Source organism: Littorina saxatilis, linkage group LG13 (assembly GCF_037325665.1).
Source record: "Littorina saxatilis isolate snail1 linkage group LG13, US_GU_Lsax_2.0, whole genome shotgun sequence".
NCBI classification, from domain to species: domain Eukaryota; kingdom Metazoa; phylum Mollusca; class Gastropoda; order Littorinimorpha; family Littorinidae; genus Littorina; species Littorina saxatilis.
In genome coordinates, this window is record NC_090257.1 from 6,578,259 (window position 1) to 6,604,241 (window position 25,983).

Sequence of the window (25,983 nt, forward strand, 5' to 3'; positions counted from 1 at the left end):
CGAACATAATTTGTTCACTGTGCAAGTTGCAGTAAGTTTGCTTATGTGTGTTTTTCTCTCTCTTCTAATTCACTGAAAATTGTCAATGAGTCAAACAAACTAGAATAGCTGCACTGTTTGGTTTTTTTACCCCATGAGTTTCAGTTTCTTCCACCCTAAGCCTCCTTTTTTACACCCCCGGTATAGGGGTGTGTATAGGTTTCGGTCGATGTGTTTGTGTGTTTGTGTTCGCATATAGATCTCAAGAATGAACGGACCGATCGTCACCAAACTTGGTGAACAGGTTCTATACATTCCTGAGACGGTCCTTACAAAAATTGGGACCAGTCAAACACACGGTTAGGGAGTTATTGGTGGATTAAGATTCTACAACGACTTATAGAGTGACATATTAATGGTCAAAGGGAAATAGCCTTCTCAGTTGGTGGCAGTGAGAATGGTTATTTCCCTTTGACCAACGGGGGTGTTTTTCCTACCTCGAAGGAATTTCTTGTTTTTTTATATAAATATAATGTCAATGGTATCAAGACATTGCGTATGAATGTGAACGTTTGCAGAATCAGAATGAACATTTATAAACTGTACAAGAGATACACCTAAACGAAACTTCTTTGATGATGCTGAAACACTACCCAAATGACAGATGTTAAAGCTGAAGACCCATGCCAAAACTAATTCATTCACCTTCATGTCACATGACTTGATCAACTGTACAGGGATGTTACCGAGATTTGTTTCCTTCAGTACATTTTCAAAAATGGTTATAAAAGTTTTAGCAATGTTTGAAGTCTTGGCCAATTTTCAAAAATGTGAAATAAATTTCAGACACATTTTACTGACTGCTAACGCCAACAAGAAATGGATCTTGCATAGACAGGTTGAAGGGACATGCAAAATTGACAAATCCTTCTTGTCGCCAACTGATAATGTTCAAAATCACGAACATCTGCCTGGCGACTGGCTAACTGACTTTTTTTTTCTCAAGTTTTTCTGTGATATTTCTATTCTGAATGGTTTGAAAACCATCATGAAATCAATTCTTAAATCAGGATTTTCTGATTCCCAGATGAGAGCTTTCACCCATGTTGATAAATGCTGGTTGGTCTCCTTTATTTTTTCAAAGTTAATCAATTATTTTAAACATGAGTCTTCAGCTTTAAGGTACACAACCACCACACAGATGTTAGAGTACTTTAAATCATTGTAAAGACTACAGGAATACATCTACTCTCAATTTCTAAAGACCTATTCACACTGACTATAATACACTAGGTTATGGCAGGGAGGAAAACACACCACAAAACAACAATATGCATTAATAACTACATACTTTACTTTAAATCTGAGCTCAGCTGCCATGTCAGAAGTTTAAATAATGTATATTGTACAATTTGCACATATCTAAATCTGTACATAAATTACTACAAATACCACAATCTGTTCCTCACTGTTCAAGCACATACTTCTTTCAGATCTGTTAGTGTAATCTTTTTGCCATTTCTACATCTTCACACAATTAACCACTACTTTCATAATATCAGACAAGGGATTCTGAAATCATTTCACTGAAACGACTAAAAACAAGTAAAACTTTTGACTTGCAAAAACGCAAAATTCCTTTGAGCTAGGGCATTAAAATATACCTAAAATCGTCAATTTAAATAAGAACCTCTGGTCTTAAACAGGTTAGGTCTACACAGAGTAATAAATTTACCACCACTCCCCCCCCCCCCCCCCCTTCTCTTATCCTGCACAACATAAACCATTACTTAGAAATGAGAGATAAGAATGTTTTGCTTCTTCTATACACACCAACATAAACACTTTACGGAAAAGGGTGGCCTGCAGGGTTTCATTTACTTGTGCGCCCTGCGCCATTGGCGCATTAAATCTGAAAATGTCCGATCACAATTCCTGTCAGTGCGTCAAAGGGCGCATTGAGATTACGTACCACTGCGCCACCAAATGTACACTTTACATCGGATTACCCACACACACACACACACACATACAGAGATAACACAATATAGCGGCTAATTCTCAGATGGCACCATATTGCACCATTTTGCATCTTCAGTCAAAACACGTACAGACCTCTTTGGCGCTTCCTGCCTTCGACTATGTCCCATCGGAATTTGGTTGAAGGGGACAAATGTCATATTGCCTTTTTCTCCCAGGTTAAACCCTGGGCCTGACTGCTCCAAAAGATTAAATTAATAAAATCAATAACTAGACAATTCATTTAATAAAATTCCGATCAGACACATACTACCTGAGTGAGAGACAAGATCAAGTCATAAAACTCAGCATTAAATAACTAACAAACAGGAAATAACCCCAGATGTAACCCTCACAAACTTGACCGGATACATATTTATCGATTGAGTTTATTTCAAGAGTATGAAGTCCCCAAAATCTTTTTTCTTCTCTAGTATACTGATCAGGCATGGGAATGGAAAAAAATAAAAACGGCTGAAAATTTGTAAGTAATATCAAAGTCGACGGCGCGAAGCGCTTAGCCTTACTAGGGCGTCCGGGGGCACGCCCCCTCCCGGACATTTATTTCTCCAAAGAACCCAAATTGTGCAATTTGGTGTCATCTGAGCTCCAAGTTTGCCAGTAAATTCAGTTTTCAGAACCATTTTTGCCTCTCCCATTTATTTTTTCGGCGGACACTTTTGCTTTTTCGGCGGAACAAAAAAACATTTCGGCGGAAATTTCCCATGCCCGACTGATCAACAAAGGGAAGTAAGCGGTCAAACTGCATACGACACGTGCTGTAGAGTCAGTATCAGTTATTCGGAACCAGTCTCCTGGCACCTGAGAGAATAACATTAACAAGCATTGAAATGGATAAGCGACTTTCATCCTCGCATCATTATCCATTTCAGTGCTTGTTCTTCTCTCAGGTGCCCGGAGAACGGGTCCGAATAACTCACACTTACTCGATTACACATGTCGTTTGCATTTAGAGCGCTTACTTCACTCTACACAGCGCTTCGCCTCTTTCGTTTCAGATTCTCTTGTATACATCAGCGTACAAGCCAAATATACCTTCTATCCCAATCCCTCTGAACTGTGAGAGATCTCCTGGTTTGTTTATGCCTATCTCTTGGGGCTAAATAAACCCATGCCTATCTCTTGGGGCTAAATAAACCCATGCCTATCTCTTGGGGCGAAATAAACCCATGCCTATCTCTTGGGGCGAAATAAAACCCATGCCTATCTCTTGGGGCTAAATAAAACCCATGCCTATCTCTTGGGGCTAAATAAACCCATGCCTATCTCTTGGGGCGAAATAAACCCATGCCTATCTCTTGGGGCTAAATAAACCCATGCCTATCTCTTGGGGCTAAATAAACCCATGCCTATCTCTTGGGGCTAAATAAACCCATGCCTATCTCTTGGGGCTAAATAAACCCATGCCTATCTCTTGGGGCTAAATAAACCCATGCCTATCTCTTGGGGCTAAATAAACCCATGGCTATTTCTTGGGGCTAAATAAACCCATGGCTATCTCTTGGGGCTAAATAAACCCATGCCTATCTCTTGGGGCTAAATAAACCCATGCCTATCTCTTGGGGCTAAATAAACCCATGCCTATCTCTTGGGGCTCCATGCCCATCTCTTGGGGCTAAATAAACCCATGCCTATCTCTTGGGGCTAAATAAAATGTACCCATCTCCTTGGACCTGAGAATGACGGTAAACTTCTTTAAAAAAAAGTAGTGTACCCCTGTTTAGTACAACACAGGATTTATATTTACATTAAAACACTGCATACAGTGGAACCCCCATTCTACGACCCCCCCCCCCCCCCAATTTAAGACTCCCCCCCTTTTAAGAGCTTATTTTTTCAGATTTTCAGTTCATAACCTGTGTAAGTTTACCTCCATTTAAAGACTCCCTCCTTTTTAAGACCTGATTTTCTCAGATTTTTGGAGGCGGTAAAAAGGGGGTTCCACTGCATTACCAAACCCAACTGCAAAACGATCTGATAACAGATTCTAACTGCAAGTGATCAACTGCAAAACGATCTGATAACAGATTCTAACTGCAAGTGATCAACTGCAAAACGATCTGATAACAGATTCTAACTGCAAGTGATCAACTGCAAAACGATCTGATAACAGATTCTAACTGCAAGTGATCAACTGCAAAACACGATCTGATAACAGATTCTAACTGCAAGTGATCAACTGCAAAACGATCTGATAACAGATTCTAACTGCAAGTGATCAACTGCAAAACGATCTGATAACAGATTCTAACTGCAAGTGATCAACTGCAAAACGATCTGATAACAGATTCTAACTGCAAGTGATCAACTGCAAAACGATCTGATAACAGATTCTAACTGCAAGTGATCAACTGCAAAACGATCTGATAACAGATTCTAACTGCAAGTGATCAACTGCAAAACGATCTGATAACAGATTCTAACTGCAAGTGATGGAACTCCTGTGAGGTCCGCCACCTCGATTGAAAAATGAGTGTATTTTGGCACATGTGACCACCCAACAAAAAAAACTCACTCAAAATAAAGGTTGTCCTTTCTCAACAAAAACAGTGGTTTGTTCAATACTTATTCTTTCAGGTAAAAGGAGACTGGTTGCTGATAACTCTGACGCAAACATGGAAGAAGACGAAGAAGACAAAGCGAACGAGGAAGAAGACGAAGAAGCTCCATAGCTCTCACGTACGGGTTGTTGTTATCTATATCAAATATTATCTAAAGCTCTTACTTCCCTTTGTTTTTCACATCTTTCTCACCTCCAAGCCTACTTCGCTCACAGAAAAGAAAAAGAAATCCTGAAACACAAACTTTTCACCTCAATGCCCTCTGAGCAGAATATCGTGCATGCTAACTGGTGGTACTCAAAGCGTTTTCAATATAGTCTGACAGGAGGCATTACCTTAACAAAAAACAAATCTTAAGACTAGCTGAATATCAAAGGAACTTTCTTCTTATACGACCACGAGTTTATGAATCAGTCAGTCAAGTGACAGCCTGGTGCCGAAATTCCCAAAGAAGCGTTCTCGTGAGTGACTGAATGTGTATATGTCTGTGCATGCGTGTGTGCATTCTAAATGTTCCTAGATCATGCTGTCCTCTTACGATATCTTCTCTTGTATGTGTACAAAACTAAATAAGAACAAAGTTAGCAACATCAGAATGCCAAAGAACCAATAATGTGAGACCATTTCTCTCTCGTATTAGGTGAGGAAGCCTTCTATATCCTGCTCAAAAATATTACAACGTCCAAATGTATCTCAGATATAAACAATGTCTCAACAGTGAAAAATGTGTTAATTGAACTACACAGTATTAACACAGCATTAACAATAATGAATCTAACAATCCTGACCGGATGCTACGTCTTCCCGGGACTTTTGTCGATACGGATGATTTTCTTTGCTGGCGACCCTGTCTGCACCTGAAATGGAGAAACAATCTGCATGAAATGAAACCTGCGTTAAAATCTGGAAGAAACACATGATTTTGTGCATTACAATTTACATAAAATAAAACCTGCATCAAAATCTGGATGAAACAAATTATGTGCATTACAATCTGCATGAAATGAAACCTGCGTTAAAATCTGGAAGAAACACATGATTTTGTGCATTACAATTTACATAAAATAAAACCTGCATCAAAATCTGGATGAAACAAATTATGTGCATTACAATCTGCATGAAATGAAACCTGCGTTAAAATCTGGAAGAAACGCATAATTTTGTGCATTACAATTTACATAAAATAAAACCTGCATCAAAATCTGGATGAAACAAATTATGTGCATTACAATCTGCATGAAATGAAACCTGCGTTAAAATCTGGAAGAAACACATGATTTTGTGCATTACAATTTACATAAAATAAAACCTGCATCAAAATGTGGATGAAACAAATTATGTGCATTACAATCTGCATGAAATGAAACCTGCGTTAACTTTTTCGCGACGCGCCGCCCGAATACAAGCGTTCACTGATCATGCCGTTGTCAGCACGCCGCCAGAATCCGTGCGTAAGGTGCGTGAGTCGCTTCGCCACACAGCGCCATAATAGTAGCGTTGGAAGTGGAAAATACCACGCTGGGGATTTTCCATACGAAAACCCACGTCATAGGTTCAGAGGTCGGCTGCATTACCATACGCGACAAATAACTCCCAGAACAGTTGATTTCATTGGTTAGTTTGGATACTACAGGTCATTGACGGGACCAACCCATGCCTTAGTTTCATATTTAGGATTCCAAAATGTCGCGAGTTGTCAGTGTTGTTGCGAAGCGAAGCGGCGTGCAGAAGGAAGGCAGTACAGTGACTGTGTGTGCATCAAACAGTGTTGTTGTGATAGATGGATAAGTGAGTGATGAGGGTGAATGAGTTAGCCAAATCAAGAGCTCGAGGTGTCAATGCTACTTTGGCCAAAACCCAATGCAAGCGGACGGACGCGATTCTGGTGCCGCCGGGAATGTTCTGTGGCCACATGGCTGTGGCGCTTTGTGTTGAGCCGTGCTTCGAAGTGTGGCACACAAAGAAGGATGTTCTCCGTGCATAAACCGAGTTCTAAACAATTCATTTATACAAAAACTGTAAATACTGTGACAGCAAGTGTTTCTTTTCTTCTATGGATAAAACCCAACGCAATGGGACTCGATTCTGGTGCCTGGAATGTGGTGTGGCGTTTTGCGTTGAGCTGTGCTTCCAAGTGTGGCACTGTAAATACTGTGACAGCAAGTGTTTCTTTTCTTCTACATGGATATATTCATCATAGTCATCACCCAGTCATCTCATTGTCTCATTCAGGTTAGTAAATTCTTTTTTGAGTATTCACTAACAACATTTTGTGCATATTTTCAAACATGTCTGTAGTATTTATGTGGTGCCTCTGGACTTTTTTTAATTTAAATTGTTGACATTTTCAATAGCATACCACACAAACACAACAAGCCTTTTGACAAATACAAAGTACATTTCTGAAACAATGAAAGATCTTTCTTTAATTGTGTGCAAAAAGTAAGTCTCCACATGTACTAGTTTTTTTTACAATATTTTTTTCAAAATACAATATTTTTTTCAAAATTTTCCAATTTTGGTTGTCAGCAGGCTATTTATTGACATTTTCAATAGCATACCACACAAACACAACAAGCCTTTTGACAAATACAAAGTACATTTCTGAAACAATGAAAGATCTTTCTTTAATTGTGTGCAAAAAGTAAATCTCCACATGTACTAGTTTTTTTACAATATTTTTTTCAAAATACAATATTTTTTTCAAAATGTCCCAATTTTGGTTGTCAGCAGGCTATTTATATGCTTTGGCTCAGGCGTTCTGAGTGTATAGTCATGTCATAGGGTGGACGTGTTGAAAGAGTTAAAATCTGGAAGAAACACATGATTTTGTGCATTACAATTTACATAAAATAAAACCTGCATCAAAATCTGGATGAAACAAATTATGTGCATTACAATCTGCATGAAATGAAACCTGCGTTAAATTCTGGAAGAAGCAAATGATGTGCATTACATTCTGTGTAAGACAGTCAATGTGCAGTTTGAGGATAACAGTCACAATGGAGTCAAATATTCAGTTAAATTCCCATTACACGGTTGTTCACACAAAACAACTAAACATTAAAAAAAATAAACAACTGTACTCATAAAAAAAGCAACTAACTGCAAAGCCTCCGTGCCTCTTCTGACTGTCGCATCCTTACCATTCCACACACCAAAACCAAAACATACGGACAACGCACTTTTACTTTCTGCGCACCCACACAATGGAATTCTCTCCCCTTTCACATCCGCCACTCTGTCACCCCAGCATTCAAACGAGCACTTAAAACACACCTCTTCAAGAAATACAACCCCTGATTTTGTTTTTCTCAGTCCATCAGAAGGCTACATGTAGTGTATTTGTTGTTGGCTCACGAAGTGTAGCCTATGCGATCGTAACTTTGTCTGTCTGTGCGTTTGTGCGTGCGTGTGTGTGTGCGTGTGTGTGTGCGTGTGTGTGTGTGTATGTCTGTGGTAGAAACTTTAACATTTCCGAGTCTATGTGTGAGTGGTTATCCAAGACTATGGATAAAGCTCGCATAAGATTACGTCACGGTCAAAAGTGTTTGACGTCAATTAATGCATCATGACGGCATGCCTCCCTGTAGTCTTTCTCTCTCGCGTGGTGTGTGTGGTCTCGGTCATTGTTATTTTGAGCGGGCCGAGACTATTTGGCAGTCGTGTCCCTGTAAGTAGGCTACATGCAGACACAGACAGATCTAGATCTAGTGTCTCTCTTTCTTGCACAGTGTCACCTAAGCTTACTGTGTGTGTGGGTGTGTATGTGTGACGGAGTGATTGAGTTTGTGTTACTGTTTGTCTATTTCTTACGTGAGCCTTGAAGGCTTCGCCTCTTGTTTTAGTGATAATGTATATAAACATCTAGGGCTGTTTTCAGTATTGTTGATAACATGTTCTGTTTGATTAAGGGTATTCAGCTGGTATTTCCTTGTTTTCACTACCTATTTTATTCATGTTTTTATTACTACTTAGTTTGTGGAAGAATTTTTAGTAATGTATGTTTGATGGTGTATGCTTTTAATTAAGCGTTGTTGACTATGAATGTAGATGTAAATGCTTGTATAACTGTGTTTTAATTTTAATTGTGTCAAACGCAAAGAGCATAATTGTAAAGTTATGATGTTGCGCTATGTAAATGATCATTTATTATTATTATTATTATTATTATTAAAGCGTATGACTGTATTGATTATTTGATTCTATACGAACGACAGGTGTCCGATGGTAAGTTTGAAATGTGTGTTAAACGCCATGAGAACAAGGCTGTTACATGTTCAATGATTTGTGCTGTATACAAATGTTATATATATTATCATTCTTATTATCAAAATTTTTTCATAAATTTCACTTTCTTGTGAGCCTTCCACTCTAGCATAATTGTAAAGTTATGATGTTGCGCTATATAAATGCTCATTTATTATTATTATTATTATATAAGATCTAAATTTCTCAAATGGGGAGTGTGTTTTTTGCACACACACACACACACAGAGGAACCTCCGTACTGCTGAAACAAACTATCTCACTCACCGGTGATACCTTGCTGGCGGACTTCTCCAGCAGCTTGTTGATTTCCGAGTCGTAGAAGGTGAAGACATCGGTGCAGTCACGACACACCTGCGTGTTGGCCGGGTTGTAAAAGAAGCAGTTGGTCTTCACCAGATTCATGTCCGCGTGAAAGTCGTCAAAATTAGTATAATGCCCATTCTGCAATCAACAGACAGTTTCCAATCAGCAAAACCATCCAATTTTGCCGCCTCAGTATTAATGTAACTTTTGTGAGTTTGTAAATTCGTTTTCAAGCCACTGGTCACACTATTCATGTCGGCATGAAAGTCAAAATGACTGCAATTTCCATTCTGCAAGAAACATAGAAAGTTTCTGATCATCAAAAACACCTCTTGTCTTTTGCAGTTTCAATGTAAGTTTGTACGTTTGTTCTCAAGCTACTTGTTGACACAAAAATCGTCAAAATGAATGAACTACCAATTCAGAAAAGACAACACATTAAGTTTTTGATCAACAGAATATTCACCTTCTCCTCTTGCAACTTCTTCGTATGTGGGCGGCTAAATAAAACAACGTATGCTTTACTTCTCTACGTTGAAAAGGATTGAGCATTGCACCCCACTTTCTCAAGCCCTAGGTGTCCCATATCAGAGAAATACTCTTCCCCCGAAAGCGGCATATGGCTGCCTGAATGGCGGGGTAAAAACGGTCATACACGTAAAAACCCACTCGTGCCAAAACATGAATGAGCGTGGGAATTTCAGCCCATGAACGAAAAAGAAGAAGAAGAAAAGAAAGACTCGAAGAAAGCTCACATCCAGTTTTTTCCGTATGGAGCCAAAGTCCATGGGACTTTTGATGATGGAGTAATAGTCTGGTGCATCAGCTGGATCCACTGAAACACGTGAAGGATAGGTTATCTAACTGATTTTCAGAATCAAAAAACAAGAAAGGTATGTTGCTGGAACCTTTCACTATTGACAAAACAAAACGTTACGCTCACAGACATAGCGACCCAGCGGTCATTTAAGTGCACAGACAAACACTAATGAGACAACACTTATCTGACAAAATGTTACGCCGCTTGCACGGAAGACACAAGCAAGGCAATCAACTTAAAAGACCGCTCAAGTTTTGTTTTGTCAATAATTCAACGTTCCAACAAGATACCTTTCTTGTTTTTACATTTAGTCAAGTTTTGACTAAATGTTTTAACATAGAGGGGGAATCGAGACGAGGGTCGTGGTGTATGTGTGTCTGTGTGTGTGTGTGTGTGTGTGTGTGTGTGTGTGTAGAGCGATTCAGAGTAAACTACTGGACCGATCTTTATGAAATTTTACATGAGAGTTCCTGGGTATGATATCCCCAGACGGTTTTTTTTCGTTTTTTCGATAAATGTCTTTGATGACGTCATATCCGGCTTTTTGTAAAAGTTGAGGCGGCACTGTCACACTCTCATTTTTCAATCAAATTGATTGAAATTTTGGCGAAGCAATCTTCGACGAAGGCCGGACTTTGGTATTGCATTTTAGCTTGGTGGCAATTGATTAATGACTTTGGTCATTAAAAATCTAAAAATTGTAATAAATTGTTTATATAAAACGATCCAAATTTACGTTCATCTTATTCTACATCATTTCCTGATTCTAAAAACATATAAATATGTTATATTTGGATTAAAAACAATCTCTGAAAATTAAAAATATAAAAATGATGATCAAAATTAAATTTCCAATATCGATTTAAAAACAATTTCATCTTATTCCTTGTCGTCTCCTGATTCAAAAACCATATAGATATATGTTTGGATTAAAAACACGCTTAGAAAGTTCAAACGAAGAGAGGCACAGAAAAGCGTGCTATGCAGCACAGCGAAACCACTACCGCGCTAAACAGGCTCGTCAGTTTCACTCCGTTTTGCACAAGCGGCGGACTACGGTCATTGTGAAAAAATGCAGTGCGTTCCGTTTCATTCTGTGAGTTCCACAGCTTGACAAAATGTAGTAATTTTGCCTTACGCGACTTGTTTTATTCTGAATTTTGGAATGTTGGCAGTCCATTTGTTTTTGGATGACTGATTTTCAGCCAATATGCACAATTTGTAGACTTTGAGCATGAAAAGAGCTGAACAGTTTCTGCATGGAATAAGAACATCACATTGTTGGTTGGCTTGTCCTCAGCAAGCAAGGTTGTAGGTTTTGTAGTGTTGCTACTTGTCATTGTAATTGCTTCTTCTGTAGTCGGTTGTTGTTGTTGTGTTTGTTCCTATTGTCGTCGTCATCGCTGTACGTTTTGGTTAACTCTCAGTGACTGAGGATACAGTTTTTGTCGTGGTGGTTGTAGCTGTTGACAGTGAAGTTGAATCGTATGAGATTAAGGCCTAAACCTTCTTACTTCATCAGTGGACAGACAGTGGACTGATAATTATCAAAAACACTAGTCCCCGACCACTGATCATGAAGACTAATGAAACCCTCACAAACCAGATAATTTAGCTGTCGTAATCCATGTCACAAAATAAACCACAAATACCCCCCCCCCCCCCCACCCCATTTTTTCCAGTTTGTTCTTTCTTCTTTTGGAGAACAAAACACCTGCAGAACTTACCTGGTTTTAAGAACCAGTCAACTGCATTGTAATCCCTCTTGCCGCTGCCTTTAAACCGACACACCTTCCCGAGAATGCTGAAAACAACAAGAATTTAATATTAAATTTAAAAACTAACAGAGTTATAAAATCATATAAGCAGTTTGAGTTTTACAAAAATTAAAGGGTCTGAACACGTTCTTATTCGATCTTCACAACAACTAATGTTGGGATGACAATTACAAGTCTGGTCATTGAGCTTCGAAAAAGCTTCCCCTGTAAGAGAATGCCGAGATGAATGTTCTTATGTTCTCATGTCGACGGGCGCAGTGGCCTAGTGGATAAGACATCGGCCTCCTAATCGGAAGGTCGTGAGTTCAAATCCCGGCCGCGGCCACCTGGTGGGTTAAGGGTGGAGATTTGTCCGATCTCCCAGGTCAACTAATGTGCAGACCTGCTAGTGCCTTATTCCCCTTCGTGTGTACACGCAAGCACAAGACCAAGTGCGCACGGAAAAGCTCCTGTAATCCATGTCAGAGTTCGGTGGGTTATGGAAACACGAAAATACCCAGCATGCTTCCCCAAAAAGCTGTGTGAGTTTCAGCCCATGAACGAAACAAACAAACATGTTGTCATGTTTCATGCGACAACATTACTACTTTTTTTGTGACGAAAGTAGCATGTGGGGTGAGGTGCTTCGGGATCTCTGGGCTGCCTACAGCATTTGCCAGACCCTTGACTTTTACTTCACTCAACTGTTGCATTTTGGTAAGCTTAAAATTAGATTTCTGCGATAGACCAGATAATTTAGTATTTGTTTTCATTCTTGTCAGCTCCTGGACATGACCGCTTTTCCTCAACTGGCATTTAAACACGCACACACACACACACACACACACACACACTCACACACACACACAGACACAGACACACAAACACACAATAGTACAGTGGTACCTGTGATGAAAGAACTCCCTTAGGACAAACCAAAAGAGCCCTTGCATTACAAGTGACATTTCACAACTGGTATTATTTGTTCAAGATAACAGACAATACGACAAGAGGTGTCCTCTCCCAGGAAGGGCCCCACATGGCAGGTATCACTGTAACAATTATAGCAAGAAATTGTGAGATTCTTTCCCAAATTTAACTTTAATAAGCATGCCTACCATGCTCACAATTACCAAAATCTTCCTTCCGGACGTAACTGAAGCGAGATTCAGGATTTTGGCAATTGTGAGGCATGGTACAGTATGTGCAATTAAATCTAAAACGTGAAGTGAAGCAAATGGAGTCGAACTCACTTCAAGGCAGTTCTTGACCAGCTACCCCCCGCTGATCCAACTGCTGCCTCTTCCAGTGCTGAGGGAGCTTTTCGCTTGCGCTTACTCTGCCGTATAGAGTTGGCTTCAAAGCTCATGCCGTCTGCGTTTCTTTCTAAGGTTCCTGCAAACCACCAGTCAGCAATCAATGAATCATTACAGAGCCTGTACTTCAGCATTAAAAATACTTATAATAATAGACTGTCAAATATATATACTTATTCCCCCCTCTGCTTCTTTACCTCTGTAAACTTGTAGGGGTAGTTATTTTTCGATAATGACCCAGCAACCAAACAAATAACGACCCAGCAACAGCCTGAATCCTCGATAGTGCAATGGGTTGAGATGTTGTTCTGTTTCGGTACTACTTTTTGCGACTGAAAAGTTCCGAACGCTCTAATGTACGAAGTATACATCTCTGGAGCAAACAATACAAACATACCGCATTTAAATTAACAACTACAGGCCTGAACACATGAATCTCCATATAAAATCCATCAGTTCGGTTGTTTTCTGAATCTCATCTGCCGTGCCGTCAAGCCGTTCATCACAAGCAATTTCCCAAGGCAAGTAACTCATACTTTGTCTAGCGACAAGAGTAGTTCCCCTTCTTTTCACTCAGTTCCTTCGACAACAGACTGCAATCCGACGGTCAGTTTTCAACAATATTTCATTTAATAAACAGATCACACGCAACCAAATGCACACATCTCATCAATTTAAACAACATAAAGGGGTTTCATACACTATTTTCCCCAGAAAACTGAACTTCAGACAGTTTTTAACGTTGGAACACGGGTGCAAAAGTTCGTCTGCTAGTCCCATTTGACGAAAAAACATTATCCTAAGCGATACTAAAACATATACAGAACACACAATATCTGCCTTTGCCGCCACGGCAGAATAACAGCATATCTGTGTACTTGATTTTAGCCCAAAATAGGAAAACTGACAAGAAGTGTTAACAGAATGGAATAATTTGCACGGAACTATACAACCGCGCATTAATCGATCGCCTGCGCAGGTTGACTGGTTGAGAGAATAGGATTCGATCAAACTTTCGCAAAAAAACTCCTCTTTTCTTTGAATAACTGAAGAAAGGAGGAATAAAGAGGTTACACACCTCGTCTCAGTGATTATAAAAAATAATGGTCTCAGTTCGCGGTCATGAAAAAGCTCGCTAAAGCTCGCATTTTTCATGATCCGCTAACTTCGACCATTATTTTTGATAATCACTGAGACTCGGCGTGTAACCTCTACATCTTTGTACTGGCCTTATTTTTTATGTCAGTTTGTTACATATTTAACATGGTGATAACGCTGCAAACAATTTTACTGCAGCTTTGGACCTGCAAAACCACACACACATTGACACAAACCCCAACACACACACAGTCACACAAACCCACACACAGTCACACATACCCACTCAGTGACATGCAGTGATACACAGTGACACAAACATCACACACACATGCAAACACAAACCTGCTTCTCCCACAGCTATCAAGTCGACTTCGTGCTCCCCGCCAGGCGAGGTCGCTGAAGCGGAAAACTCTAAAACACTCATGGTCGATGCTGTCCCAGAAACCCCCGCCCCTGTCATCACTTCCGCTACCGGTAACACAGTCACTTTGTCTCTCTGCCCCTCAACCCGCGAATTGTTCACAGGAGCGTGATTATCCCCAAACACCAAGCTTCCCCCTACGCCAGCAGATGACTGAGCTACCACAGTGGTAGACACAGAATTACCGATGGCTGCTGCAGTCCTCGGCGCAGAATCTGCACCAACAGCGGATAACGATGAGCTTTCTAACACCACAGTCTGCGGTAGCCCTGCTGACGATACCACCACAGGTTTGGATGCCGTGTTAGTCCTTGCTATAGAAGCGTTCGACACGGACACAAAGGTTGCGCTGCTGCTCTGAGCGACAGAGTTTAGGGGCAGGGTCACCGCAGTGTTACTTTCTGACACTTTCTGGGACAGCGACGACACTGGTGGCGAGTGTGTTGGCACGGAGGAAGAGGGCTGGACGAAAGACGATGACGACGATGTCGATGATGATGACAATGAAATGGAGATGGTGGGGGCTGGATATGAAGAGGAGGGTGGTGTGAACGCTTTGTTGTTGTGGAGAGCGGTTGTAGCGGCAGCGGTGGTAGTGGGGGTGGTGGTGGTGGTTGTGCTGGTGGTCATGGTGGTGAGAGCAGAGGTGGGACTGCTGTTGCTGCTGCTGGTGCTGATGGTTGTGGTGGTGGTGGTGGATGAAGCTGCTGTGTTGTTTGTCGACGCAGGGTTGACGCTGTGTGACCGTGTAGTGACTGGAGTTTCTCGCTGGAAAACACACAGGGCTACTGGTTAACGTACATGCATTACTTTTTTGCAAATCACTACACAAGGGTGCTCCTGCGAACATCCAAAAAGTGAAACTGGGGAATGGGGTACAGGGGCAACGTCCTGATGGGTAACGCCCTCCAGCTGCCGACAATTCATAGATTGAAATAAAAATGAAATGGAAGCAACAGAAGCATGACTGCCAACCTTATGACTATGAAATTCCTGTGGGGGTCCAGGGGTCGACAACCTTTACAAAATGCGTGTTGTCCCCCCTGGTCTGACTTGTCGATAAAGTCATACACAGGGCCTAGCATTGGAAAAAGTGAGTTCAGCTTACAAAGGCGTGGATTTTGAAGAATTGTTGGAGATTTGTTTACCTAAAATGCCCCCCCCCCCCCCCCCCCCAAGAAGATTGAGCAACTCAATTATGCCATAGTCAGGGTTCGTACAGGTTTTTTGTTCTAAAATTCAAGGACTTTTCAAGGACTTTCAAGACCTTCTGAAGAGAAAATCAAGCACCCTCTCACCTTCAAGGTTTGCCGTAATGGGTCACTCGCTGGGAATTATATACCCCCGTCTTGCACGCTGATTTAAAACATTGGATGTAAAAAAATTAATGATTTAATGAGCCGACAGAGTCAAAAGGGACTGTGGGTTACTGTTCAACTTTTTCCTTGAGGTTATGAAAAAAATAAAACATTGCAATTGTTTATTTTAGTTGATTATTGTGTAATCAGTTTGCAGAATCAGAGTTTTCAAGGACTTTCAAGGATCTTGTCAATTTTTTAAGCACTTTCAAGGCCCTTGAAACTGACCCCTCCAAATTCAAGCACTTTCCAGGATTTCAAGCACCTGTACGAACCCTGCATAGTCCATAGTCCGTATCGGCACATTACTTCTTCTGACTTGCCTTCCGCCTTCGGAACGAAATCCAGCCATTCCCACTTCCAGGAATACCTGGATTCTTTGTCACTGAATGGCTGACCACGTTCAACAATGTCGCTTCGAGACATTATTTCAAGTCTAGAGCCACAAAACACCGGCACAAAGCATGCTCGCGCGATGCCAGAGGAAGTACGTGCTCAAGCAAACTGTCAAACCGATTGAGAATTGAACCGAACGGCGCACAAAACGAAAGCGGGGACTGTTTGGGTTTACCGTTTGGGAATAACAGGTTTTTGCATTTCGGCGTACACCAAATCGAGTTCCGCGTACTGGAGATGTTATTTCGGCGTAAAGTACGCCGAACGGCTTACAATGCTAGACCCTGCAATGTACGGCCCCCGGCGTGAGCGGACACCTGACATGTACGGACACATTTGCTCGGCACGGAGTGTTTTCCTTCTATATTTGCCCCCCCTTAAACGGACACCTGCAAAACGTGGATGCGGACACTCATTTTCGGTCCCAACAGCAGGTCATACCTCCAATGTACGGACAGACCATCGTCAAATTTTCACCACAACAAAATCGATAACAGAGCAGTCCGGCTCGTGGTACAAAGATCACAGCCGCAATGGCGTGATGACAGTCACTGAAAACTTGAGTGCACGTGTACCCATCAGGAAGGGGGGTAGTTTTGGTCAGGACTGGAGTACATGCGAAGATGCCAACATGAAACTGCACTGTGCTCTTTATTCTTGTCTGTTGGACGTAAACAACAGAAACCACAATCGATGAAGGTCCTGAGCGAAAGACTGAGAGTGAAAAACCGGCCACAGTTCTCAGCATCGTGTGTCTGTGTTTAACCTCTTTCATTGACAAGATACTCTTGTTTCCCCTCAGCCTTGACCATTGAGTCGGTTGCCTACTCTGTGAACCCTTCAGTTGTCTTGCTTTGTCAAAAGTTACGACACAGTCAACTGGTTTTGCTCTGAGTGAACAGTGCAGCTGGCCTCTCTGGCCACAGCCCCAAACAGTACATGGCTGGAGAGAGTGAGAGAGAGGGAGGGGGGGGGGGTGGTGGAGGGGTAGCTGGCTAAACTCTGTGGGGTGTCCGGTGTCACTGCATGTCAGCAGGAAGAGCATTGGAGAGAAATAGAGAGGTGTACTCTTCCACACAATTTCCAAGCATCAGTTGTCAAGGCTTGGGGTAGGCATTAGTGAGGGAGAGTGGGAGCTGTTATGTACTGTGTATTTCCCACTGAAGAGTGAAAAGTCACTGCCATGCCACATGATCGACATGCAGTCAATAAAGCCAGACAAGAAGAAAATAAATTACATGATTATGACATGCAGCTCTATCTGCTGCTATTTATTCAAACTGGTTTTCAAGCTTATTCTTGCAAAGCATCTGCACACGCTCCTCTGTGCTGTGTTTGTGTGGCTGCTTTCGTATGTCAGTGCATGGTGAGTGTGTTCACTGCCTTGAGGATTTATTTTATCTCTTCTTTTCAACACTTTTCATACAAATCATTTTTACAGAACGTTTAAAGAAGTATTAGGAGTTTATTGTTATTGTTTAGTAGCCACAAGAATTAAGTGATTAGCATAGACTCAATCCTGTTGTTTGTGTGTCTGTGTGAGTGTATGGGGGAGGGGGTGGTGTGGTCACCCCTCCCGTGACCGGACACCTGCAATGTACGGACAGTTTTGCTATGGCCCAAGGGTGTCCGTTCATGAGAGGGACTGCTGTAGTTCGTCTTATACTGCGGTAAAAACCTCACTTTGGCCTTTGGATTTTGGTCGTTTTTTGTTGTTTTCGGCGGCAAGAAGCACAACTTATTTTCAGTACATGCGCACATTGACTTGGCTGGTCTCGGTTAACCAAAGTGTCTTTTCACTGGTTTCGTCCCCGAAAAAGAGGCTTTCACAAATTATTTTAGAAAATTTCCGAAAATCGAACAAATTTGGGATTTTGTGACGGATTTCAAACATCGGGAGATTCCTGAAAAATCGGGAGGGTTGGCAGCTATGCAGAAGGCATTCTGTAAAAGCACACTGTTAAAGTTTGGGAATCAATCAACAAAAGAAAATCATAAATGCTAAGATACAGCATTTCCGTTTCTGCCGATCACCAAAAAACAGGTTCCGCCGCCAAACAGAAGCAGATGCACCCTTTCAGTACATATTTACGCACACGGACACACACCTCAAGCAATTCCTGAACGAAAAAAGAACAAGGAATAAATTATTGTGCTTGCGGCCTGTTTCAATGCGTCTTCGTTAAGCTAAATTCAATGGAACACTTTTTGTAATGCTAAAAAAGAAACGGCCAGCTGGCCTAACACTGTTGAATCCTCTGATTCTCCTGATTGCTCAGGCGAGAATAACTATAAGTCGCTTACTCTTGAAGTTTCCTTGCTAAAAGTATCATACCTCCATATCATTTTCTATGGCTGTGGAACACTGCTCAAGCAGACAATATCGTTTCAAAAGGGTCTCTCTCTTACTCTTGTTGGTTTGTTTGGAATGAGCTGCTGTCCCATACAACCATTCCCTATTGTTTAGCCAACCAAAACCCCATCTAGACCGCCACTCTTTTTTTCGATTACAAACAATGAACCTGGGGATACGAAATAGGTGAATCTTTGAAATCTGTAAACATTGGCTTGAGATTCACATGGGAATTCCAAAATAAACAAGAAGAGCAAACGCTCGATCGAGTCACTTTCGCAGTTCTGAATATTATATGAGGCATCAGATGGACAGGAAGAAATTGCTATTCACAACACAATGAGTCACGTTCACATAAAATTTGAGCCCGGTCACTTTTATAGTTTCCGAGAAAAGCCCAACGTTAAGTTGTGTGTTGCCGAACAGAAAAGGCTAGTTATCTCCCTTGTTTTTCTGATAACGTTCGTAAAAGGCTACAGATGTAAATACTTTGATGTAAAGAATAATCCTACAAAGTTTCAATCACATCCGATGAACTTTGTCAAAGATATAAAATGTCTAATTTTTCCTTTGACGCTGACCTGTGACCTTGAAAAAGGTCAAAGGTCAACGAAACCATCGTTAAAGTGTAGAGGTCATTGGAGGTCACGACTAAACAAAATATGAGCCCGATCGCTTTGATAGTTTCCGAGAAAAGTCCAACGTTAAGGTGGTGTCTACGGACGGCCGGCCGGACGGCCGGCCGGACGGCCGGCCGGACGGCCGGCCGGACAGACTAACACTGACCGATTACATAGAGTCACTTTTTCTCAAGTGACTCAAAAAACCTCTGAAAATAGGCCGAGGTCCAGAGGCCACCTAGCTCCGGCGGGGTACAGGGGCAGAGCCCCGTTGGGGAAACCAGGGGGGCAAAGCCCCCAGGAAGGAAAAAGAATTTTAGCATTTTAGACCAATATTTTGATAGTTCTCGTCCCCCGAAATCGGCGTATGGCCGCCTGAATGGCGGGGTAAAAACGGTCATACACGTAAAAATCCACGTGCTGAAAACATGAGTGAACATGGGAGTCTAAGCCCATGAACGAAGAAGAAGAAAAAGAAGAAGATAGTTCTCGTGTAAGCAAATAATAGACAGAGAGACAAAAGTATACATATAATTTAATTTACCTTTTTTTTTTGCCGCGGACAATTTTTTATTTTCGCTGAAATCCAAGATTTCGCGGACAATTCCCATGCCTGAATGAGTTCAGTCTTTCCAGGTTTTGCCCACACTTGGAGATTTTAAAAATTCAGGAAACACAGCATGAAATGAATGTTCAAATCAGAAAAAGCTCATTTCCCAAGTAATGGCGGTTTCATCCATGCTGGGAATCTTACCGATTCATGCGTGATAATATTGATGCCTGAAGACCGAGCCTCCTTGGCATCTTCCAAGGGAATGAAAGCGGCAGTGCGGCCAGACACACGGGACACGGACACTGCAGGCTGTTGGTGTGCGGTGGTTGGTTGCTGCTGCTGCTGCTGTTGTTGTGCTTTGAGTGTAGGTGGAAGAGTATCCGTTACTGTTAGCGGAGCATCAGACTGGCCATGTTGAGGCGGGCCTGTGTAAAAAAAAGGCAGCAATTAAATCATGAAAAATTAAGAAATTATTCTTCCCACAAAAGTGGCATATGGCTGCCTGAATGGCGGGTAAAAATGGTCATACACGTAAAATCCCACTCGTCCAAAAACATGAGTGAACGAAGAAGAAGAAATTGTTCAAATTTCTGAGCAGCGGAAGAGATACTGTTCATTTCTGACACAGACAATACTTTCATATCTAGAATTCAGCGGTAAATCAGAAAAAGAACAGGCAAAACCAAGCACAAAGAACAAAAACAAAACATTAAGAAAACTGTTTATCCTTCAATTGCTATGTATACCTTCATACATGATCAACACTCTTCTCTGAATTAATTCCTGCACATTCAGAGATGTGAACTTTAAAATTTATGCTATGAATTAGTCAGTGCCGAATGGTACTCGGGAGTATCATCTCCCGTTACTTACCTGCTTGCACGGTTGTGATGAGGTCCGTCGCGCCAGCCTCCGATTCCTCCAAAAGCGCAGTGTGAGCGTCGAAGTTGACCCCCTCCCCCGCCCCTAGGGGCTGTGGATCATCGTTCAGCTCTTCCCCCTCCTCCCCCCGCACCACCACTGCTGTAGCTGCTGCCAGAGAGTAAGAGTCTAAACCCTCCTCCTCTTCTTCCTCCTCCTCATCCTCCTCAAAATCGTACAAGTTGATCTGGGCCTGAGCCAGCGAGCTACTCAACAAGTCCATAGGCTGGCCAGACGGCTGGCTGACAGGCTGGCTAACAGGCTGGCTAACCACCGGCACGGAAACCACGGTCTGCTGCGGGACTGGACGGGTCATGATCTGAGACACAGGTTGTGGCGTCATGGGGGAGATTCGCCGCGTCTCTGCCACCACCCGCGACACCGGCTGACTGGTGAGGATGGAACCGTCACGCGTGTTGACCATGATCTGCTGGCCCCCGGCCACCCCCGAGTTGTAGAACAGCCCCGTCTGAGGGTCCAGCTCCCCAGCTGCCGGGGGCTGCAGCACTGTCAGTTCCCCAGGGCCCTCGCGGTCCGAAGGCACCGTCTGCACCACCGCTGGCCCCACCAGGTTGGCTTGCATGCGTCGAGGGATCTCCACGATGGTTTTGCCCCCCTCAATGCTGGAGGTTATGATGCGCGGTTGGTTGCCACTGGAGAGGATGCGCTGTGCGGTGTGGCCGGTCAGGATGGGAGAAGCGCTGCCCTCCTGCCCCGAGCTGTCTGGGTTCAACAGCGACACCGTTTGCTCTGCACATGGTGAGAGTGAGCTGGTGAGTTTATGTGAACAAATTTGAAACATGACTGTAAACGTTTCAAAATCATGAATCAAAGAACAGTGAAGGCAGTGTTGTTCTCAGACACAGAAGACAATATGTTAGTTGGACCTGGATTCAAAATATATATTGGTCCAAATGTTCTCGGCGCCAATAAATTAAAAACAAATGTATATATATACATCTATAACAAAAATAAAAAATGTTGTGTCAAAACTATCAGACATTCGACCGGGCTGGGGTCAGAACAATGCATGACATCAAAAAAGAATGCGTAAATAATGGAAGACCGAGGCCTGGGAACAACACTGTTAAGGTAAGTTATATGGTGTGACTACGTGCAGAGGTCAGTGAAAGCATGAAAAAGACAGGTTAAAAGAGGCATGAGAGAAACTGACTCTCATACTGAGTGGAGGACTTTCTCTTTCTATTAAGCGTGGGTGTGTGCACACGTGTGTGTGTGTGTGTGTCTGTGTGTGTGTGTCTGTGTGTGTGTGTGTGTGTGTCTGTGTGTGTGTGTCTGTGTGTGTGTGTGTGTGTGTGTGTGTCTGTGTGTGAGTGTGTCTGTGTGTGTGTGTCTGTGTCTGTCTGTGTGTGTGTGTGTGTGTCTGTGTGTGTGTGTCTGTGTGTGAGTGTGTGTGTGTGTGTCTGTGTGTGTGTGTGTCTGTGTGTGTGTGTCTGTCTGTGTGTGTGTGTGTGTGTGTGTGTGTGTGTGTGTGTGTGTGTGTGTGTGTGTGTGTGTGTGTGTGTGTAAATCGGGACAGAAACAAAATAAAACCTGGCAAGTAAAACAAAGAAGTGTAACAAAATATGTCAAACCTAGAAAGTACTGCTCTTGGGAACTTCCCGGCTGGTCGTCCACGCTGTTTGTTCTGAAATCAAACATCACCAATTCATGCAACAGACTTTAATAATCACTTGCATCTGCACAGCCTAATTAAACAAAACACTCTGTTTGACCGAGTATAGAATATTATCACTCTTGATGAATAAAAAATAGATAAATAAAAACCTTAAAAAAACCAGTTCAATACTACTAACCTGTGAATAATTTTTGTGCCACTGTTCTGCAGTCCCATGACTGTTGAAACAGGCAAGGATTCTGACGTGACAGTTTGCCCGCTCTCGTCAGTCACGTCATACTCAAACCATTCATTGCTGCCCACTCCTGCATACCAAGATAGATATTCATTAGGCCAAAAAAAAAAATAGGTCTGTTTACGGTAACCCGACCAACCCTATTTTTTTCGCGCGACCCTAGACTTTTTTTTGGCATTTGAGGAAAAAAAAAAAAAAAAAAAAAAAAAATCTTGGTTTTTTTTTGCAAAATAACGTAAAAATATGGTTTTTTGGAGAGAAAAAAAAAAAAAAAAAAAAAAATCCCGACCTACCGACCCTATTTTTTTGGCCTATGTTACCGTAAACAGACCTTTTTTTTGGGGGGGGGGCCTTATTAATGTTGCAAACCTGTTCTACTTTGAGTGTGCCTGTCTCTTACAAATGTAAACTTTTACACCTCAAGAGTTCTCTGTTGGTCTTTCTCCGACATGTCTGTCTCTCATTTTTTAAGGTTATTGGTTTTTTCTGCGCTTTTTCTTTCTTTATTTGGTGTTTAACGTCGTTTTCAACCACGAAGGTTATATCGCGACGGGGAAAGGGGGGGGGGGGGGGGGGGGGGGGGGGGGGAGATGGGATAGAGCCACTTGTCAATTGTTTCTTGTTCACAAAAGCACTAATCAAAAATTTGCTCCAGGGGCTTGCAACGTAGTACAATATATTACCTTACTGGGAGAATCGAAAATTTTATTGTAAATTTTCATTTAATAAATATACCTACCCGAATCACATGTAGCATTGACACAATCGGAGATGCTAGGTTCTGTACAGGCTAACCGTCTAAGGGAAGCAACCCCAACCACAAAAGTGTAAACGTAGCCATGGTAATGCCCATACACCCGGGGAGTTACCTCCCCTCGTGCATGCCACGTCACCACTGCTACTGAACACGTGGTTCCTATCATTCGACCTAAAGAATAAATTCTCCAAATCAAAAGCGGGGTTGGCGGGAGGGAATATACTATGTGATTCGGGTAGGTATATTTATTAAATGAAAATTTACAATAAAATTTTCGATTAAATTACATATTCCTACTCCGAATCACATGTAGCAGATTGCAACAACAAGGCGGTGGGAAAGAAAAATCCAACTCACTCAAAAAACCTTGCCGAAAACCTGGACCGCTGCCAAAGAATCAGGGCGGTCCCAGTGGGAAAGAAAATCTAACCCACTCAAAAAGCCCTTGGCAGGGCTGGCCCACTGCCAACAGGCAGTGAGGGAACCGAGGAAAGTCCTGATTGACAGCCGAGAAGTATCTCAGGCAAAAGCGTAAGAGACAACCTCAGAGATCCAGAAAGCTGTGCTCAGCACTTCTTCCAATCTCCTAGCCGTAAAAAACAGCACAGGAATAGACCCAAGCCTTGGATTAATAACCCTGGCGAGCCAAGGGAAAGACAAGCTCCCCCCCCCCCCTTTCTTGGAAGGAAATGCTAATGTCCTGAGAAGATCCGTGCGTAAGGTTGTCCCCTCAACTGAGAAGGACGAACCCCCGCGGTGACCTTAAGACAACCATGCCAAAGTCTGCAAACCTTGGGATGTAGTAAAGCCCAACAGGCTTGTGAGAAAGAAGTCAGCTCAAAATAAGAGTGACCAATGCCCACGAAAGAGCGAGAGAGAGACATCCAAGCACTAAGTACCAGAGTCCAACTCGAAGAGAAAACTCACAAATAGAAGGTCGCCAGTTATCCCCTACCAGTCCCTGCGAACGCAGGGAGAGAGGTAGCACCCGACAGCAGCCACTACGACTGAGCATAAGCTACCGGAAGTGAGGACCCACGGTGGTCAAAAACCGATGTGACTGGCAACCACAACCAAATGGCTAAAAGCCAGAATGTTCCCAAAACAGTCTGCTTGGAGGTAATCGAGAGTGAATCAAAAACCGAAAGCAGAAAACCAAGACTGGTAAACGTAAACCGTAAAGCCAGCCAGCCAAAAAACTCCCGAAACCAGAGTTCTCAGGGAAAAACCAGGCAGTTAACTTCCTAGCCAAATCAAGAGCCTACCTGAGTTTGGCCAAAAACCCAGAGCGCGTCTGTCCCTGTCTGAAGACAGAGTCCAACACGGAGAAAAACGGACAACCGCCCTAGACAAAGTTGCCTTTAGAAGCCGGGCGACTGTAAGGAAACCCGACCCAACGGACGTCATCCTGACTCGCCTCATGCCAAGATGAGGAAGAAGAGAGGAAAGGCCCAAGACTGAAGTCACAGGAACCAAACCTTAGCTAAACCTCTGCCCGAAGGAGAAGAGTAGCCAAAACCTGAGAGAGAGGAGGAAAGCCACAAAGAACTACTCCTCAAACATCCATTGTCCAAGACAATGCCCCCTCAGGAAAATCTGAATGTTACCTCCGAGGCCAACTCAAGCGTACCTTAAGTTTGGACGAAACACCAGAACGCGTCTGATCACTAGAGAAAGACAGAGTCCGACTCGATGAAAGACAACAAGGACCAAAGTCCAAACGTTTGTGGCCAAACAGGGGTAACCTGAATCCAGAGAACCCCACCCAAACGAAAATCGTCCTATCCAATCTCTTAAAAAGAGAGAACAAAGGAAAGAAAAGACGAAGTCCGAAGCCACAAGAAACGGGAAGGCAACAACCACCATCGCCGCAACGTGGAATGGCTGTTGCCCAGCCAAGGCTGCCTATAGGCTGCCAGCTTAGCTTAACCAGAGGAATGAGCATGCTTCTGCTAAGCATGTTTCTGAGTATGCTAGCCTTACCTTCCTTCAACCCTTGTAAAGCAGTCAGAGACCTGCTGATCTCTACTCGACTGAATCTCTACTGCAGGCAAAGTTTAAGCGACTCTCTTTGACTGTTCAGGGAACTGAGAATGCGAAAGAAACGAGTCCCTCCGACACCCGCCGTACGAGCGTAGTGAAGGAAGGGCAGCCTCATCTGCTCCATGCTCACCCTAGCAAGGGCTGGCCAACAGAGTAGAGAAAGGAGGCAAGTTCCAAAGGCTGAATAAGCAAGAAGGAACAGAAGGTGAAGCCCGTGTAGCCGAGGCCAGTCAAGGCTGAGCATGTTCCGGAACTGAACCATAGTAGAAACAGCGGCAGAACCAAAACACTAGAGATACCACTTTCGGGAGGAGATGGCCTAGCCAAAACCTGCAAACCGTGGTACCTACAAAAGGTGACTAAGGAACCGGAAGTAGGAAAACATCCTATCTTCACGGAACGGAAGTCCGACATCGACAACAAAGTCAACCAACAAGGAAGCCACCAATGTCGATGCACCCAACGGGAAATCCTGAGCCGAAGCTCCGAGCTTCGACGGAAATCCAGAACGTGTTCGATTGCTGACCAAAGACTGAAA

At 42.7% G+C, this 25,983-nt stretch overlaps 1 protein-coding gene across 1 annotated transcript in view; it reads right to left on the reverse strand.

Annotated features, from left to right (window-relative positions):
- Positions 1 to 3,836: 3,836 nt before the first annotated feature.
- The window catches only part of LOC138946167 (BRCA2-interacting transcriptional repressor EMSY-like), a 48,288-nt gene continuing 26,141 nt past the window's right edge, over positions 3,837 to 25,983 (reverse strand). Inside the window, exons 16-25 of the mRNA XM_070317679.1 lie at positions 22,589 to 22,715; positions 22,367 to 22,419; positions 20,724 to 21,521; positions 20,052 to 20,275; positions 14,492 to 15,338; positions 12,986 to 13,127; positions 11,703 to 11,779; positions 9,911 to 9,990; positions 9,117 to 9,293; positions 3,837 to 5,437 (exon numbers count right to left, since the gene is read on the reverse strand). Coding sequence (XP_070173780.1) covers positions 5,375 to 5,437; positions 9,117 to 9,293; positions 9,911 to 9,990; positions 11,703 to 11,779; positions 12,986 to 13,127; positions 14,492 to 15,338; positions 20,052 to 20,275; positions 20,724 to 21,521; positions 22,367 to 22,419; positions 22,589 to 22,715 — 2,588 coding nt within the window. The 3' untranslated portion in view covers positions 3,837 to 5,374. The remainder of the gene's footprint in view (positions 5,438 to 9,116; positions 9,294 to 9,910; positions 9,991 to 11,702; positions 11,780 to 12,985; positions 13,128 to 14,491; positions 15,339 to 20,051; positions 20,276 to 20,723; positions 21,522 to 22,366; positions 22,420 to 22,588; positions 22,716 to 25,983) is intronic.